The 17,950-nt window shown below is 50.6% G+C and overlaps 1 protein-coding gene across 2 annotated transcripts; it reads left to right on the top strand.

Moving 5' to 3' along the window:
- The first annotated feature begins 4,663 nt into the window (after nucleotides 1-4,663).
- Nucleotides 4,664-10,000, top strand: KLF10 (KLF transcription factor 10). Of its 2 annotated transcripts, none has more exons than XM_009087338.4 (4): nucleotides 4,664-4,781; nucleotides 6,296-6,535; nucleotides 6,633-7,500; nucleotides 8,419-10,000. In XM_009087338.4, the coding sequence occupies exons 2-4, from the start codon at nucleotides 6,305-6,307 to the stop codon at nucleotides 8,676-8,678; spliced, it is 1,359 nt and encodes a 452-aa protein (XP_009085586.3). In that variant the 5' UTR covers nucleotides 4,664-4,781; nucleotides 6,296-6,304; the 3' UTR covers nucleotides 8,679-10,000. The 2 variants fall into 2 exon arrangements, with proteins under 2 accessions (XP_009085586.3, XP_018768250.3); XM_018912705.3 differs by lacking the exon at nucleotides 4,664-4,781 and adding an exon at nucleotides 5,664-5,740.
- Nucleotides 10,001-17,950: the final 7,950 nt, after the last annotated feature.

Raw genomic sequence — 17,950 nt, 5'->3', positions numbered from 1 at the left:
GCAAGCTGAGAGGACCTGTGGAGAATCACTACTGAAAGGGGTGCCAAGGGCAGCAAGGGTGATCCTGCAGCACCCACAGCAACAAAGAGCTGAAATAGGAAGCCAAGAGGAGGATGGGCAAGGAGGTAAAGCAAGGACAGGGGAGAGAGAAGAATGGGAAGAGAACAAAACAGAACAGGCCACCTGGAGCATGAGCTGCCATTGCAGGTCAGCCCTTTATTTTCTTGGGTCATAGTCACACCACAGCAGAGTCAAGAAGTACCTGTCAGTGTTGGATCCTAACTCATTTCACATTACATAGAGGTATGGCCAAAATTACAAAGTATTTAAAAAGCTGAAAGTCACCCTTATGAAAAATCTGAAATACACATGATCAAGCTTAAACATCACTATGTTAATTTCACCTTTCCTTTTTATTTGAAAATAATTGCATTCCCTCCAAAGAGCACTTTACTTATAGAAGATTACTGCAGAATCACTGTAACTTCATCCAACAGTCCAGCACACACCTTCAACACGTTGCCATAGCAAGCAAACTAAAAATGGTGACAGTAGTTCATGTTACAGATCTTCTGTTCATATTAGAAACTAGATTTTTAACACTAAAGTTCTTAGTGTATCAGTAAAATATTTGTATATATGCATTACATACAAGTAAGGGTGAAAAAGTGACAATTTTCTGCTGAATGTACAGAGAAACTATTAGTTCTGTGAGTAGATTTATGTTGGCTGATTTAGTTTACAGATTTAATTTTAGTGGCAATAATTTGTTTCAAATGAGATTTTGGAATGCTTTAAATAAAACCAATTATAATCACAAAAACTATGACAGAATTTGCCATAAACAGCAAACACAGAATTTCACCAAGAACTACTGAGTATTTGTCCTACAACTTTATTTCAGCCAGGGCAGATGCACTTGTGAGGCAGGAGCTCTCTCCCCAGCTGCACCCTGTGTGACAGTAGCACCTTCTGGCAAAGGACAGCATGTTCTGGGAGCCAAGCAACCATTTTATCAACATTTTTTCCCTGTAGATTTCTGTGTGAAACACACAGTAAACACACTTTCTCCTTTTTCCATCCAGAGAGGTGGGATCCAATGGAGTAATTTGTAAACAATAAACAACTGTTTTCTACTAGTAGTGAAAGGAGTTTGGATCCTCCTGAAGTGAATTTTCTTTTGGGAATTCCCTCTAGATAAGGCAGTCAAGCCAATGTGTTTCCATGCAGGCACTGCATGGATCTTATAAAATCTGTCAGAAAGTCAGGCAGATACTCAGGCTGCACAGCAGAAACAGGAGATGGGAGATGCAGATTTCCCTCTGGCATATTTTCCTACAGGTGCCAATTGTGGCAGCCTGGTGCAAGGGGGCATAGTAGGAGAGCACATCCCATTAGATGTGTCTGGGGTACCACTGTGGAGCCAAAGAACAGAGAGTCCATCTGTACAATGTATCAGCTGAAATACTGGAATTAAAGCAATAAATAAATAAATAAATTTTAAAAGTGTCTTCTTGCGAATAAAATTACCACTCTTTTGTCAATACGTGTCTGTGAAATGGTTAAGTACTTTAAATTACTTACATCCATGGTCATGTTTTGCAATATTTATATCCTTTTTCTATCTTCAGGGTGGAGAAACTGCTCATTTCTTGCAAGTTGGTTTGGGTTTTCTTTTTTTTTTTTTTTTTTTGTTCTTTTTTTGTTTGTTTGTTTGTTTCGTTTTGGTTTTTTGTTTGTTTCTTTTTGGGGTTTTTGTTTGGTTGGTTGGTTTTGGGTGGGTTTTTTTTCCTCTTTCAGGCATAACTAAACTCTCTGGGACATGTGTTTCTTGTTTCCTTGTGTTCCAGCAAGTTACAGGAACACATCACCTGCTGCCAGACCCCTTCTGCCAATTGGATTTGGCTGACATGGAGAATTAGATATGAAGAATTAAGCAGAATGAAAGAATAGGACCATGACACTATTGAAAACGGGAAGGACAGGAAGAATGACATAATCACAGAACAATTAGATTTGAAAAGGCATCTGAGACCTTTGACTGAACACCACCATGCCAACTGGACCATGGCACTGAATGCCACCTCCAGTCTTTCCTTAAACACCCCCAGGGACGATGACTCCAGGACCTCCCTGGGCAGCCCATTTCAATGCCTAATCGCCCTTTATGCGAAGAAATTCCTCCTAATGTCCGACCCAAACCGCCCCGCCCCGACGCAGCTTGAAGCTATCTTCTCATCCTGTTGCTTGTTGCCTGGGAAAAGAGCTCAAGCCCCACCCGGCTACAACCTCTCATCAGGGAGTTACAGAGTGATAAGGTCACCCCCGAGCCTCCTTTTCTCCAGACTAAACACCCCAAGTTTCCTCAGCTGCTCCTCACAAGACTGGTGCTCCATACCCTACATCAGCTCGGTTGTCCTTCTTTGGATTCTCTCCAGCACCTCCATGTCCTTCTTGAATTGAGGGGCCTTGAACTGAACACAGCACTCAAGGTGTGGCCTCACCAGTGCTGAGTACATGGGGAGGGTCACTGCCCTGGTCCTGCTGGCCACACTATTGCTGATACAGGCCAGGATGCCACTGGCCTTCTTGGCCACCTGGGCACACACTGGATGATGTTCAGTAGCTGTTGAGCAGCACCCCCAGGTCCTTTTTTTCTGCACAGCTTTCCACTGCCCACAGCAGGTCGTGCTGCATGGGGTTATATGGACTAAAGTGTAGGACCAAGCAATTCTCCTTATTGAACCTCCTACCACTGGCTTTGAGCCATTGATTCAGCTCGTCCAGATCCCTCTGCAGAGAATTCCTACTCCACAGCAGACTGACACACACCCAACTTGGTACCATCCACAAATTTACTGGATCCCTTCACTGAGATCATCAATGAAGATATGAAACAGGACGGGGCACAACACTCATCCCTGGGGGACACCACTGGTCACTGGATGCCAAATGGATGTAGCACCATTCACCACCGCTCTCTGGGCCAGGCCATCCAGCCAGTTTTCAACCCAGTGAAGAGTTTGCCTCTCCAAGCCATGAGCTGCCAGGTTTCTCAGAAGTATGCTATGGGACACGGAGTCAAAAGCTTTCTTGAAGTCCAGGTAGACTACATCCACAACCTTCCCATCATCTACAAGGCAGATCACCGAGTCATAAAATGGCAATCAGGTTGGTAAGGCAGGACCTGGCTTTCCTAAACTATCCTGACTGGGACTGATCCTGTGGTTGTCTTGTATGTGTCAAGTGGCTGCACTCAAGATGATCTGCTTCATAACCTTGCTGGGCACTGAGGTTAGGCTGACAGGCCTGCAGTATTCTGGATCCACCTTCTGGCCTTTCTTGTGGATGGGTGTCACATTGGCCGGCTTCCAGTCATGTGGGACCTCCCTGGTTGGCCAGGACTGATGATAAATGATGAAAAGGGGCTTGGCAAACTCTTCCTTCAGCTCCCTCATCACCCTAGGATGAGTTCAATCGAGTCCCACAGACTTGTAAGCATCTAAGTGGCACAGCAGGCCTCTGACTGCTTCCTCCTGGATTACAGGGTGTCCATTCTGCTCCCTGTCCCTGTCTACCAGCTCAGGAGGCCCATTGTTCTGAGGATAACTGGTCTTACCGTGGAAGACTGAGGCAAAGAAGGTGTTAAGAAAAAGAAAAAAAAAGGAAAATGCTCTGACCAAATGATGCTGGACTGCTCAGGAGGAGGAGGAGGGGAAATCTCTTAAGCGAGGCTGTATAAGCAGGAAGAAACTGAACCATAACGAAGCATCAGTAGCATTTCCAGAGCCCAACACCAGTCACAGCTGCAGCCTGGCCCTGATCAGGCTTCTCAGGTCCTGACACACACAGTCACTCTTTCAAATTTCATTACAACTTTCTGACGGGAAAAAGCCCGCCTTAAACCCTGCACGGAGCAGAGCGGATCACACGGCTCTCGCCCGGCTGGCGGCCGCAGCCTGCGGGGTAACGCGATTAGCAGTGACCCAGCTAAGCCGCAGCTGTTCCGAGCCGGCCGGGCGGCAGCAGCCGGGGAGCGGGCGAGGCAGCCGCGGGCAGACACGGCCGAGCCCCGCGGGGCCGACCTGCCCGGGGTCTCCTCAGACTGCGGTCTGCCTCGGATCTCCAGCCAACAGCAGCGGCCTGGGCTGACACGGACAGTGCCCGGCACCCCGGTGCCGACCGGCGTGGTCTCGACGCGTGGCAGCGACATTCCCCACCCCGAGGGTGCTGCCAGGACACAGCAGCGGGTTCCCTGGGCGCGCCCAGCCACGGAGATGGGCCAGAAAGGCTCGAGGAGGTCGGAAGGACCGCGCCGCTCTCTCCCTCTCCCCCCCGCCCGCGGCCGCGCTTCACCTCAGCCCTGCGGGGAGCGGGGGCCGCAACGGGGAGGCTGCTCCCTCCCCCGCCGCCGTGTGACCTCATGCAGGAGGAAGCGCCGGGCCGCCCCCGCCGCTCCCACAAGGATGCCGGGGAGGGGAGGGAAGGGCACGGCAGGGGGGGCGGGGGCGGCCGCCCTGACTCAGCCGCCGGCGGGGACACGCCGCGCTGACACTCCGGCCACGCCGCCGCGCGGCCGCCGATCACGCGCGGCAACCCGGCGCCCATTGGCCGTCTCCCCACACACCTTTGTCGGCGATTGGCCGGCGAGCGGTCGGGGGCCCCGCCCACCCCCCCGCGCGCGGGCCCGGGGGCGCTGCCGCTCGAGTGGGGAGCGGCGAACAAAAAGAGGAAAACCGGGAGAGCGGCAGCAGCACCTCCGGGTTGACTTGGCTCCTACGGTGAGAGAACCGGGCATCCCGGGGGTCCGGGCGGCTGGGACAGAGGGAGTCCCCGGGGGTGGTGCGGCATGGGGATCCCTGGGGCACGTGAGGGGGGGAACCTACCACAGGAGGGACCGCGGGCTGGGGCGGCGACTGGAGGGGCTGCATCGCGGTGGGGGACTGGAGCTACTGGGGTGGGCTGTAGGAGCGCCGCCCGCGTGGAGAGACCTCCGTGGGGCAAGCCGGCGAGGGAAGCAGCGGGAGGGACAGAAGCCGCCGAGAACCTGTTGGCAGCGCCGGTACGGCGCCGTGCAGCCTCTTGTGTCTGCGTTCCCGACCGGGTGCGGACGCTGTCCTCGGCGGCTGCACGTACCGGGTGGCAGCAGTGAGGGAGGAGGAGAAAGCCGGGGGATCCCGGCGCCACGCGGGGTGGGCGGCGCGGCGGCAGGGAAGCGGAGCGGCGCTGCGGGAAGAGCCGGCCGTCGCCCCCGTAAGCCGCTTCCCGCAGGGTCGCCGCTTCGCTTCCCTTCCCTTCCCCCGCGGCGGGAGGCGTCGGGTGTGGCGGCGCTGACCCCAGCCCGGCCCCCGCCCGCGGTGACGGCTCCTCCCGCCTGGGCTCCTTTCCCCGCCTGCCCTCACAGCCGGCCGCCGCCGCGCGCCGGAGGCGGGGGCGCCGCGCGGGGGAACTGGGGGAAAGGTCGGCGCGCGGCGGCGCCCCATCACGCTTTGTTCAGGTGCCCCGCCCTGGGCCGCGCCCTGCTCGGTGCGGACCAATGGGCGCCCGGCGCGGCTCCGGGGGAACCAATAGGGTAGGGCGGGGGCGGTGCGCGCGGGGGCGGCCGGCGGGGTGCGCTGAGGTGAGGGTGGCGCGCGCCCAACAGCCGGGGGCGGGGCCCGCTCCTGAGCCCCGCCCGCAGCCCTGCGTGAGGGCCGGGCAGGGAATACACGGACTGTGGGGAGTGCGGACGTGTGTATATGTACGTATATGTCGGTTCTCCAAGCAGGTGATTTCCTTTGCACATACGTGTGTGTGAGAGAGGTCCTTTGAGTATTTTCTAGAACATTTTTAGTTCTTAATACCTTTCGAAGAAAATGTGAATCAACCCCAATGCGGTCCTTTCTCATCTGCCAAAATAAGCACAATCCTGAGGGCTGTGTCTTTCCAAAGCAAAAATAGAAGGAGGGTGGGATGGTGGAGGAAGCTCTGATGTACTTTTTCGGGGGGGGGTGTGAAGATTTTTCTTAAGTTCTCAGACACAGCTCTTGCAGTATGGAATAACTTTAACATACTTAAGATCCAGAGTAGTTCTTTTGTCTCAAGTAATTATGTAATTTTCATCTGATGGTCAGATTTCCTCGCTAAAAACTTCAGATAAATATTACATAAATCAGGAAAATACAGATACACGAAATGTGTTTACCTCGTACATGTTGCTCTGTTGGTTTTTAGCAATGCCTTCTTACAGGCAGCTGCAGAATACTCAAACTTAGCATCAGGTTTGAAGTTTCTTTTTTTTCTCTAACCAAAACAGGAGTAAGAAATGGAGATGATGACTGAAAAACAGAGAGATATGAAGTATTTCTGGAACAATACGCCTGAAAAAAGCGATTATGAGGCTGTAGAAGCCCTTATTTCTATGAGTTGCAACTGGAAATCGGATCTTAAGAAACATGCAGAAATGAGACCTATAACTCCTGCATCTGACATGTCAGAAGAAAGTGACGAGGCTTTGCTTCCTGGAGCAGCAGACTTCAATGCCATACCAGCATTTGTATGTTTTCCAGTTTGTGTGTGTGTGCTTGTTTTTAACAATTAATGGTGATGTCCTGTTAGTGTCCCCCCTTACTGTGTCTCTCTCTGCCTCACAGTGCCTGACCCCTCCCTACAGCCCTTCCGATTTGGAGATGTCGCAGGTGATCCATCCGCTCGGCAAGGCGCTGCCCGAGGCTGCCAAGCCTCCTCTGGCCACACCTCGGAGAGAAGCAGAGAGGTCGCCAGCAGCCAGGCCTCTGAAGGCTCGAGTGACAAGTGTCATCCGCCACACGGCTGATGCCCAGCTCTGTGATCACACAACCTGCCCTGTGAGAACGGCCAGTGTGCTCAAGTACCAGGACAGTGCTTGGAGGGAAGCAAACAGGAAGCAGAACGCCAGAGAAGAGCACTCCGTGTGCTCTGCCGTGGCAGCCAGTGCTGAGACCAGCGAACTGTCAGAGGCAGAAGGAAGAACTGCAGAGCCAGCTGCTGGTCCCGTGCCCTTGACAAAGCCCTCGGTGAGCAAGGAGGAGTCTGTCCCTGAGCCAGCAGAGCAGCCAGCGGTGGCAGCACCGCTGTCCCCTGCCCAAGGCAGCGGAGCCCCCCCTGTGCCAGTGATCTGCCAGATGGTCCCGTTGCCCACAAACAACAATGTTGTGGCGGCCGTGGTGCCCAGCACCGCGCCGAGCCAGCAGCCGGCTCTCTGTCAGCCCATGGTCTTCATGGGCACCCAGGTTCCCAAAGGTGCTGTCATGTTTGTTGTGCCCCAGCCAGTTGTGCAGGGCACAAAGGCTCCCATTGTTAGTCCAAATGGCACAAGACTCTCTCCCATTGCCCCCGCTCCTGGCTTTGTACCTTCTACAGCAAAAACCACTCCTCAGGCTGATTCTTCAAGAATAAGAAGTCACATTTGCGGCTACCCAGGATGTGGGAAAACGTACTTCAAGAGCTCCCATTTGAAGGCTCATGTCAGAACACATACAGGTTGGTTACTGCTGATGCATGTTGAAATCTATTGTAGAAAACTGTGTTTATATATACAGCTTATTATAGTTGTAGCAATTTCTGGATCTGTTTATTGAACAAGTTGTGGGCCAGCAATGAAATACTCTTTTTGTCAGCCTGCATTTTAATGCTGCCTAATCTCTGACAGGAAGTCTCCCTGAGGGGAAGTTGACTCAGCACTTTGTTTGTGCTGGACTCGCTTTGGGTCAGAAGGTGTTCAGTAATGCATCTGTGGAAGCAAGGCCTTGCCCAACGTGGAGCATGCTTTCCAGAGTTAAAGATGCCTTAGCAGGCTTTTCCTCAGGAATGCCTTTGCCAGAAGTGGCTGAAACTTGGAGATTTTTTTATGAGAGGATGTGAGAATCCACTCCAAACTATTCCTGCCTTGGTTATTCTAGAGTAACTTCTCCAGGTTCAGCCCTTAACTGCAGTAGCAGAAAGAATTCCATGTATTTTCACAGAGGATCACAATGCACTTCTAGAGCTCAGTTACATAAAGCACCATTGCAGGCTGCGCTTCAGAGGGGAGTTTTGGGCATGCTGAGTCATCATTATCCGCAGCTCACATGGAGCTGAGTGTTAAAATCAGCTGTCTTGAGATGTGAAGAGCATTTCAAACAATTTGGTTCCAGAGAATTTTTAACCTTTAATCCTTTTTAATCCTTTAGCTCTTACCCATACTACTTAGCCTTGGAGATATAGTGAGTTTGCATGCTTAAATATTAGTATATAAACAATTTTCCACATTTTGTGTGTATAATGCTTATGTAGATTTTTGGCTCAGCTGCCTTAATAGAAACTTTATGGCCAATTAAGTGAAATCCTGCTAGTTAAGGCAGCAGTGTTTATTGCTCAGTACTCACTGGGTTTTTCCCTTTGTACCTTCTTCCCTTCTAGGAGAAAAGCCATTCAGTTGCAGTTGGAAAGGCTGTGAGAGGAGGTTTGCTCGCTCTGATGAACTGTCTCGGCACCGCAGGACGCACACCGGGGAGAAGAAGTTTGCCTGCCCGATGTGCGAGCGGCGGTTCATGCGGAGTGACCACCTCACGAAGCATGCACGTCGCCACTTGTCGGCAAAGAAATTACCGAACTGGCAGATGGAGGTGAGCAAGCTCAATGATGGAGCCGTGCCGCCAGCGTCTGCCACCGCCCAGTGAAAGGACTTGATCTGAAGACGGTGGAATTAACTGTTGTTGCTGGGATAGGCTGGCTGAAAAAAGGCTTTTTCTCCCGGTCTGTGGTTCTCCCGCACTGGCTGCTGACAGCAGTACAGAGAGGCAAAGGCAGCCTGCTCTCAGTCACAAAAAATGTTGCTGGGAGAACTGGTGGCTGACTGGAATAGCGGGTGTCTTTTGCACTTGTGAGGAGAGGAAGAAAGGAAAGGCTCTAGAGCGGAGCAGCCACATTGTGCCAGTTTTGAATTGTGCAAATCACTTGTGTATGCTCTAGATCCAGTCCCATGCAAGTGTTTCTGAGGGTTTGCTGCTAATGCCTGAGACCAACTCCAGTTTTAGCTGTCACTTGTCCATCTTCAGTAGGCGCAGACAAGGACAGCAGCAATGTACGGGCACAGGCTTGAAAACCCAGAACCCACCTGCGTAAGATAATCTAAATCTGTTTTGCTACTTCTGCCACCTTTGCTTGGTAGGAGTCTTTTTCTCCTAACCGTTCTCCAGCCCCATCATAATTGATGATTTGGTGCCGGACTCCTGGAGATTTTGGACATCTCCTTCTGCATGGGGTGGTTAACACACCCAGCTTTACACTGCTGTGTCCAGAGGGGCTTGGGATGGGCATGCAGGGGCAATGCATGGGCAGCCAAAGGGCAGGAACATTTCTGAATTGTTACTAGCTTTGTAATGTTTTTCCAGCTGCTTTGGCAAGCTTTGTGGTTGTTACAGCTGGTTATACCTGGGCATCGCATGATGCTTCTGCTTTTGTGTTGCTTATGGTTTCCTTTCCACCTTCTCACTGCGCTTGTCATGAGCGGATAATGGGGCACCTTGGAGACAAACCTGGTAGCTGTAAACTACTCTGGTTGATTTAAGAAGAAAACCAAGAATCTTAGGCTTCTTGATTGTGTTATTCTTTGAAAGGCAGTTTATGCTAAAATTGAAAGGGATATATTATATATTGTATTAAAATACAAAGTTGTGATTCAAAGAGTAAAACAAGGCAGCAAAGACACCGGCCTAGAATTTAAACCAGCTTTTGTGACAATGCATCAATTTTCACTATTTGTATTTTATCATATTATGTTGAGGACACATATCAGAAAATGAATGGTTTGAAAATAGTGTATTAGATCTGCTTTTTGTGACTACTTTAAAGATTTGCACATTTCTTACATTGTACTTTATACTTTGTTTACAATAAACTAATTTTCTGTAAATCGACCTCTTTTTTTTTTTAATTCATAGTGGAACTTACCCTTTGCAAGGAAAATAACCTCAAAATAAAATTGTCCTGACCAATGGAACACTATCTCTTAATTTTTAATATTTTTTAAAGCACTATAAAGCTCACAGGAATGGAATTTCAAGTCTGTGCTTACTACTCTGCATATCTTTTGGATTGATGAGGGTTTTTTGTCCCAGCTCATCATGCCTATGTGGGCCCTTGTGACTCTGGTGAAAAGTATTTCCTTTATGTTGCTGATTGCACTGCCTTCCCCAGGAAGGAACCTGCTCGTGTTCCTGCTGGCCTGGCTGTCGGGCAGGGGTGGTGGCTGCTACCCACAGTGTGGCATCTGGGGCCCTTGTGGCTCTCCCCAGGGCCAGTGGGCACAAGGTGCTGGCACCGAATAGGCTCCAGGCTGGGGGCTTGCCTGCCCTACTCAAGGTGTCACTGCAGGAGTCCCCTGCCAGGAGGAGAGCAGGGAATTGGGGTTCTCAGGGCAGAGGCTGGGCAGTCTGGCTTCTCTGTCTGCTGCCCCTGTGTGCCAGCGGTGGCCATTGGCACTGCTCGTGTGGGCTCTTCCGCCTCCTGCTCAGATCCCTGCATGCAGGGATCCCCACATTTCACAATTGCACGGATGCTGACTCAATGCCCTTCCCTGCTGTGGGTTTGGGGCACTCCTTACCTTATCCTGTGTGGCACAGGGCCCTGCGTAGGGAGCCTCTGAGTCATTGCCCTTCTTGTTCCAGGTGGGATATGCCATCATAGCCCAATGCAAAAGAGAGGCTCCTTCCCCAGAAATGTGAGATGTGAGTCCCATTCCACCATCTTGCTTCATGGTATTTTTCATTTCATGGCCATGAGATAAAATATTTTAATAGCTCTGGGTCTGAGATCTTTCCACATTTTCAAGTAGCCACTGGACTAGGAACAAGGTCCCCTCACCTGCTCTGCCTGACATGCTGATCCTCGAATGCCATTTTCTGCTGCAGCCCTGCAAAAGAGCATACAGAAGGTGCCGCCTCCCCACTGTCCGTGCAATGGCGCTGTCCCTCTCCTCAGCAGTGCGTGCAGTGTGCTTTGAAGCCCCTCTCTCTAAGCATGGAGCTGAACTTAATGCACCCTCATGCACCCTCATGCTACCATGCAATAACAGAGGAAGAAAGTGGGTTTCCATGCTGCGATCTCACTGCCTGTGTTTTCTGAAGTAAAAGCAGCTGCTGGTGCTTTTTGAATAGCAACTGCACTCTGGAGGTATGCAGCGGGTGTGCGCTGGGACCACCCGCTGGCTGCAGTGCTGGGAGGCTGCTGAGGGAAGCTTGTTTCTGGCATGCTGTGAGCTAAATAAAATACAGCTTCTCCCTCTAAATACTTAACAGCAAGGAGTGCACTTCTGGCTGGTTCCAGCTGAAGACAGAGTCATAGTTATGAATTTATCTCATGCCATTTTTAAAGCTTAACCGTGAAAGCCAGCTGGAAATTACATCAGCTATTTTGGAGTTTAATCCAAGGCTAACCTGAAAAATGTAGTTGAAAGGGCATTGTTAGACACCTTTTCAATGCTAACTTTATTGTGCAATCAAATTTGGCTGCATAGTAGGAAGATTGATTTTTATGAATTTTCTACAGATTGCTGTAAATAATTAGAACCTCCTTATTACTGTATGTAAAACAAAGGCACATCTCGTATTTTTTCCTCCTGTTTGGGTTCAGTGATGAAGACAAACAGAAATGCAAACCAAGACACTCCCAGCAACGCCCACAATTAGTACTTTGATGCCAACACTGGCTGGAGCTGGCTGTGGCAGGGCTTGCCAGGGTGGCCACGGCTGTCAATTGCTGTGCAGACACCTGGCTCTGGGGAGTTAACCCAAAGGGATCCAAGAGATAGCATACATTCTTGGTAGAAGATTTTGGAAGTATTGATAAACCCTCCAGCTTGCAGCTTAGCACTGCAGCCTGAACTGATGCACACACATAAAAGTTGATGCTGCAGTGCTGCCATGGATTACAGGAGCTGGAGTGAGACACATTCCGTGTCTCAGCTTGCAGTAGGGAAGAGCAGTGGGGGTGTCACAACAAATTGTCCTGGGAAAGGAGGGACAGGAAAGGAGGGAGCTTAGCCCCTGTGTCCAAAGCAAAGCAGTACAACTCCACGCTCGGTGTCCCTCCCTTGGCTCTGGGGGAGAGCAGGAGAGGGAGGCTGAGTGTGCCTGCCTGCCCTGGGTGTAGCACAGGCAGCTCATTCTGGCCACAGGACTGGCCTCAGCAGCATAGGTGAGGGGGCTTGAGGTCTGCTTATCCCACCCAAACGGATCAGCAGTAGGGAACTGCGGTGCCAGGGCACCCTGCATATGTCCTGAGCACTCTGCTGGGATTTTAATCTCCAGTGAGCATGGTGAGAAGGCTGGAAAAAGCAAGCATTTTTCCTTGTGGTTTGGAAAAGAATGATTTCCATTACAGCAGGAGTATTTGTGGGAGACTTAGATGCTCTATGAGTGAACTAATATGTATTTTAAAAGAAGATGGGTTCTGAACTGGGTCAGCTTGTCTGGACCCCCAGATGCAGCTGAGACAGGAACCAGGGCAGCCTGTCTACCTCTCCTTCCTGGTGAGTGCGGCTCTCTGAGGCTTTTCCTCCTGAGCTTTACTATTCTGAGACACCCTTAACCAACCAGTCCTGTCATCCTGGCACAGGGTGTCTTCAGCCTCTGTGCCAGGGTGGGTGCCACAGTGCAGATGTGGCTTGTGCCCAAAGAGCTGAGAGGAAGGGCTTTACCAGACTTTACCATCAGCTGGCCTGAGACTTGCATGCCACATGCAGCGACATCAGGTATTCCCTTGGCAGTTCCCCACTTTTACTGTAAATGGATGATTCATTTGTCTGCTTTGGCAACAAACTTGGATAACCAAGGAAACAATCTGTTAGAAAAGCTGGAGAACAAAATCAGGTCAAGAGAAATGATGAATGAATACATGCATTATGGGCTCAAGCTTTTAGTTCTGAATCACATATTTTCTGCAGGAAACTTTGCTTCTCCTGGAACATGTGGTCAGGGAGAGTAATATTCAGCTAGAACAATTGGGTTTGGGTCTTACAATGTAATTTAACATGTCACCCAGAGCTTCCACGTGTAGGAATATGGGGATCTGGAATGCTTTCTGTTGTGCCCAAAAGAAAATGTGATACTTTGGCAGTAAGAGAACAAGAGCAAAACACATCTTTAGCTATGTCATTTTATTAATGAAAGGACAGGAGGTAAACTTGCTAACTCACCTCCTATGCTGTGATATAAATCAGGTAATTATCTATAAAATGCAATAAATAATTCAGAAGCTTTTTTAGGGTAACACAGTTTTGATGAAACTTCATGCTTGATTGTGTAGTTGACTCTGAAAGTCATAGTTGTCTGAGGAAAAAAAAATCTGCTGTTACCATGGCTTCGTTTCAACTACTCAGAAGGTTTTGGAGAATGTCAAGGTACTGGCATGGCAACAACTTCCTAAAAAAATGTACACAGCTGTGGTGGGGACTGCCCGTGCACTAACAGCTGTGGAGAGGCACAAGCACACCCTGCCTCAGCTAATATTCCCCAGAGCCTCAGCAAAACTTAAGTGGCTTTGAATAGCTAGGACATACAGAGTCTCCTCTCTGCTTACCTCATCTCCTGACTGCTTCCAACACTGCAAGAAGATTTGACATTTGTCAAGTCTACCTTTAAAAAAAACCAAACAAACAAACCAACAAAACCCTTTGCAAACTTCTCTTTATTGCCATCTGGGCTGAATTCCATACGATTGTCTTTGTTTAATGGTGAAGGCTAGGATCTTCTCAGGGATAGCCAGGAAACTGGCAAGGGTACTTACTGTGAGCAACAACCTCAGGCAGTTAAAACCCTTCTGCTTGGGAAACAGAGCCTTTAATGTTTAATTGCCTGGCAGTCACTTGGAAGGAGCAACCCTCACCTCTCCTAAAGCAAAAGAGAGAGTATTGCATGCAACCAGCCTGGAATGAAAGAAAAACGGGATACAGAGAGTACCTTAATGGCCTAAAATGCAGGGTTATCAAAAGGTGACTGAAACTCCCATCCAGCAAACGAAGCAATTCCCCCGACCACCCATCAGCCGTGATGTAGCACTGCCAGTCGCTGCACAGCAGAGGAGCAGCTGCTAAATAAAAAGGCATTCAGGAGGCACAGCATAACAAGAGGACAGAGCAGCCATCTTCAAACAAGCTGTGCAATCAGCTCAGTGAAGACAGAACTCTTGATCAGCTGTAATCAGCATTCCTCGGGGAATCCTGACTGAGGCAGTAGGGGCTGCAAATGCAGAAGTGTGGGCTAGGAAAACTAAAGGGATTCCCCTGTTTGCAGCTGAGTGTGTTGTGCTGCTGCTGGCATCTGGTTGCTATGCAGGTTTAGGGAGTAGTTGTCTCTAATGCTCTTGGTTGAGCATAAGTGGTTTTACTTCCTTTTCTTATCCCCACCATGACCTGCCCTCACAGTGCCACGCAGGTGCTCTGAGATGTCAGGATTCCTGCCTTCCTGGAGATGAGAGCACCTGTTCCTACTTGCAAGTGGCTGCATGCAGTCCTAGGAAGAGGGGCTCCCCCCACCCTTAGGCCGTTGGGCACCTTACCAGGAACTCCCACCACAGGAAATTGGGTTTCCCACTGGTACCACATTCCTTCCACCTGCAGGTGACAGTCACCCTGTCACCCCACCTTGTGGCACTGCTCTGCTCCTGGTTCTTCACCGGCTTCTGCAGCCCAGAGCAGGGCTTGGGGAATGGGAAACCAGAAGCAGCCCTGTGGCATGGCAGCCTTGCTGGGGGCACTGGAGCAGCTTGAACCTCTCACTGATGCTGCTGGCTGCATCCCTCACTAGCCCTGATTCATGGGCTCACCTTCCCTTCCAGCACTGGCACCCACCAAACCCCCAGCCCAGCTTGGCAGCCATCCAAAACTGGGAGTTCTTCTTCTCCTGAAGCCTGGGAGATGTTAGTTAGTGTCTTTAGGTCCTCACCTCCTCACCTGGCTGCAGCTGAGGTGTCCCAGGAGCTTCCCAGGCTGCCAGCAAAGCTGGCAGCTGCTCAGGAGGGTGCTGTGAAACCTCCATGTGCTTTTGCTAGGAAACCATGCTGGCAAGAGAGTCATGCAATTTTTTCAAGTAAAGGGAAAACTGTGGCATCCATGTGAAATTCTCAATGCAGTACATGAGTAAAAAATGCCAGTAATTGAGCTAAGGAAAAGAAAGAAATTGTTACCGTCTGGAAGTACCCAGAGGGAAGCACGGCAGGCAGAAAGGAGGAGCACTTACAGACTGGCTGGCCTAGATAGCATTGCTCTGCCTCGAACTGATTCATCTCAGCATGAACCTCCCAGCCATGGGACAGCAGGAATTACTTCAGGGCTTTCAGTATGAAGTGGTCAGCTGCTAATCTGCAGCGGGGGGATTCCGCCCCCCCCCCCCATTTAAGCAAGGGACTTTTCAATGCCCTATTTAAGTGAAGCAAAAAGTATGATGAGTCGATGATGAGTCACCAGGCCAGGAAAAAAGCTGTAGGAAGGCTGGACTATTTATAAAATGTAAAAGAAAGAAAGGAAATATATTCTAGATGCAGTTAGATCTGCACAGAGACTTCAACTTCTCTTGCGGGATAGCATATTCCCCGGCGCCAGACGGCAAACCTCCCGGGAGGGAGGGCAAGCGCTGGCAGGGCGTACACGGATTTTCGGAGAGGATTCATGGCGCTCCGCAGTGCTGCCGCATGCCGGGGGAGAGCTCCGCAGTCTCCCCCGAGGGGCACGGCCGGGCTGCCCGCATCCATCGGAGGGGAGGGAGATCGGGCAGCCGGCTCCCAAGCGCCACGGCACAAGCGTGGGCAGAGGGTGCCGAGGCGGCTCCTGGCGAGCGCAGCCCGGCACCCCCGCGTGTGTCACCGCCCGGCACCCCCGCGTGTGTCCCCTCTCGGTACCCCCGTGTGAGTCACCGCCGCGGCCGCGCAGGCGTCGCGCTCCGCTGGAGCGGTGGAGGAGGAGGAATCCCCTCCAGCCTCCTCCTCCTCCTCCGGGGGGCACCGGGCCCCGAGCCTGAAAGCTCTCTGTAGCTCAGCCCCTGCAGCTCGGCTCCTCAGCTCACAGCACCGTCCCACAGGGAGGGATGCGGAGGTGCCGCGGGAAGAAAAGCCGAACAACAGAGCTCTTTGGCAGTAATTGTGCAGTGCTGGCATGGCTGGCAAGGGCAGTAGTGCGTGTGCAAGCCGGCCTAGGGGATCCCACAGACGGGAGATAGCGCTGCCTGACCGGAGGCTGGGCAGCAGAAAGCAACGAGAGCTTCACCCCCGGCAAGCACCGCCCGAGCTGAGGCCAAGGGCACAACCTGGCATGGCTCCTGGTACAGCAGATATTTGTGTATAATATACACATTCCTCGTTTTGACACTTCAATTCTGGATAGTTGTAGCTGCTCTGGAATATAACTGGGCAGGGTAGGAGGGAAGGAACCATTGCCGGGAGGCAAAGAGCATCTGAGAGCTTGAAAGTCCCACTTGCAGAACAAGACCAGTACCTGTGAGAAGGGGTTGGACTGCATGGATACCTCGTACTTAGGGTGCAGAGGAGCCCTCAGCACGGGTCAGTTCGGTGGCTGACACAGCTTTGTCCTCACATCCCTGCCCACGCTCACATCATCCCTACTTCTGGCTCTGTGTCAAATCCAAAAGCCTGTCACAAAACCGTGTCATGGCACGGTCAAAGAGGTGCTTAAACAGGACAGGGGGACGAAGGTGATGAACTCTCTTTACTGCTTTAGACACGGATTATGTGCTGCTGGCTTGATCCAGTGTTCACAGTTCTGATTCAAGGCATGGCTTGGTGCTGGCTCAGCATGTCCCTGTTTGTGGAACACCTGCACCTAATGAGATTGATACCCTTAAGAGTTTATTTAGGCTCTAGTTTCATAAAGCACAGGATCTGGGGAAGAAGGAGGACAGATCTTGAGTGTTAGGTGATAGTGTCTCTTGCCTGAGTGTACTCAAGGTAAAAATATGGTCAGTACTGTTTGCACCCACTAGAGGCTTTGAATGGGCAGCAGCAGCCCGGTGAGCGAGCAGTGTGAGCTGTGGCAGCTCCTCACCTGCTGTAGCTTTAAAGAAACCGCCCAGATCAGCATGTTTCTAAAGGGAAATCAAAGTGATGCCTTACTGGGGAAAGCTAGCTTTGTTTGCCATAGTTAGGAAAGTTGGCTGCCTTTGTCAGCCACAGCCTTTAAGGAACAAAAAGAGGAACACAATTTGTACTTACAGTATTTTTGGTGTTAGTAGGTAGCAAGAAAAAACAAAGAAATGTGTTCCTGTGAGGCTATTTCAATGGCTTTTAGCACCACCACCATCAACAGAAGCTTTGCAACAAAGGATTAACAGATTAAATTTTTCAGTGCTACTGCTGGGGAGGAGGAGAATTCTTCAGCAGTATGACAGTGCTGTCTTGAGTTCATCACATCATGTCCAAAAAATACAGGCCTTGCCTCCTGAAAGAATTTCAGCCTATGTTGAAGACCATTTCAACATTAAAGCAAACTTTAATTGACCTGAAAGATGTTGTTTTTTAAAATCTCTTCAATAAAAATTATTTTTTATTACTTATTCCCACAGTAAGGAACTGATCTGCTTTATTTCTGCATGTTGCTTATGTTGGTTGGCTCAAATAGGCTGTAAATAAACCACTTCTTTTGCTTGCATTGTTGCAGCATGCAGTCTGTGTTGGCTTGGAGCTCTTGGGAAGGCACTGCCTTACTCCACAGAGGCTCAGCACGGCCTGCAGGGTCTGGCAGCTCCAAAGCAGGTTTTAGAATATCTGCTGCTTCAGTTTAGTGCCAGGTGGGACAGCCTGAGGTGTCTGCAGGCTGGAGACACCTCCCAGTGTCAGCATTTGGATGGCTGTACCTGGTCCTGGGTGTCTTTCTCCCGGATTCACCTTCCTGTCTGGAGCTCTGAGCCTTTGGTAGATACTCCATGAAAACTTTGGTTCTTGT

This window comes from Serinus canaria, chromosome 2 (assembly GCF_022539315.1).
Source record: "Serinus canaria isolate serCan28SL12 chromosome 2, serCan2020, whole genome shotgun sequence".
Lineage (NCBI taxonomy): Eukaryota > Metazoa > Chordata > Aves > Passeriformes > Fringillidae > Serinus > Serinus canaria.
Note: the sequence above shows the minus strand (reverse complement) of the source record. Positions and strands in the feature narration are given on the sequence as shown.

What these genes read in the sequence shown, in the direction of transcription:
- KLF10 (XM_009087338.4), top strand. Translation starts at nt 6,305, where the DNA reads ATGGAGATGATGACTGAAAAACAGAGAGATATGAAGTATTTCTGGAAC. An exon ending in TCAATGCCATACCAGCATTT is followed by an intron (nt 6,536 to 6,632) that starts GTATGTTTTCCA and finishes TCTGCCTCACAG; the next exon opens with TGCCTGACCCCTCCCTACAG. An exon ending in TCATGTCAGAACACATACAG is followed by an intron (nt 7,501 to 8,418) that starts GTTGGTTACTGC and finishes CTTCCCTTCTAG; the next exon opens with GAGAAAAGCCATTCAGTTGC.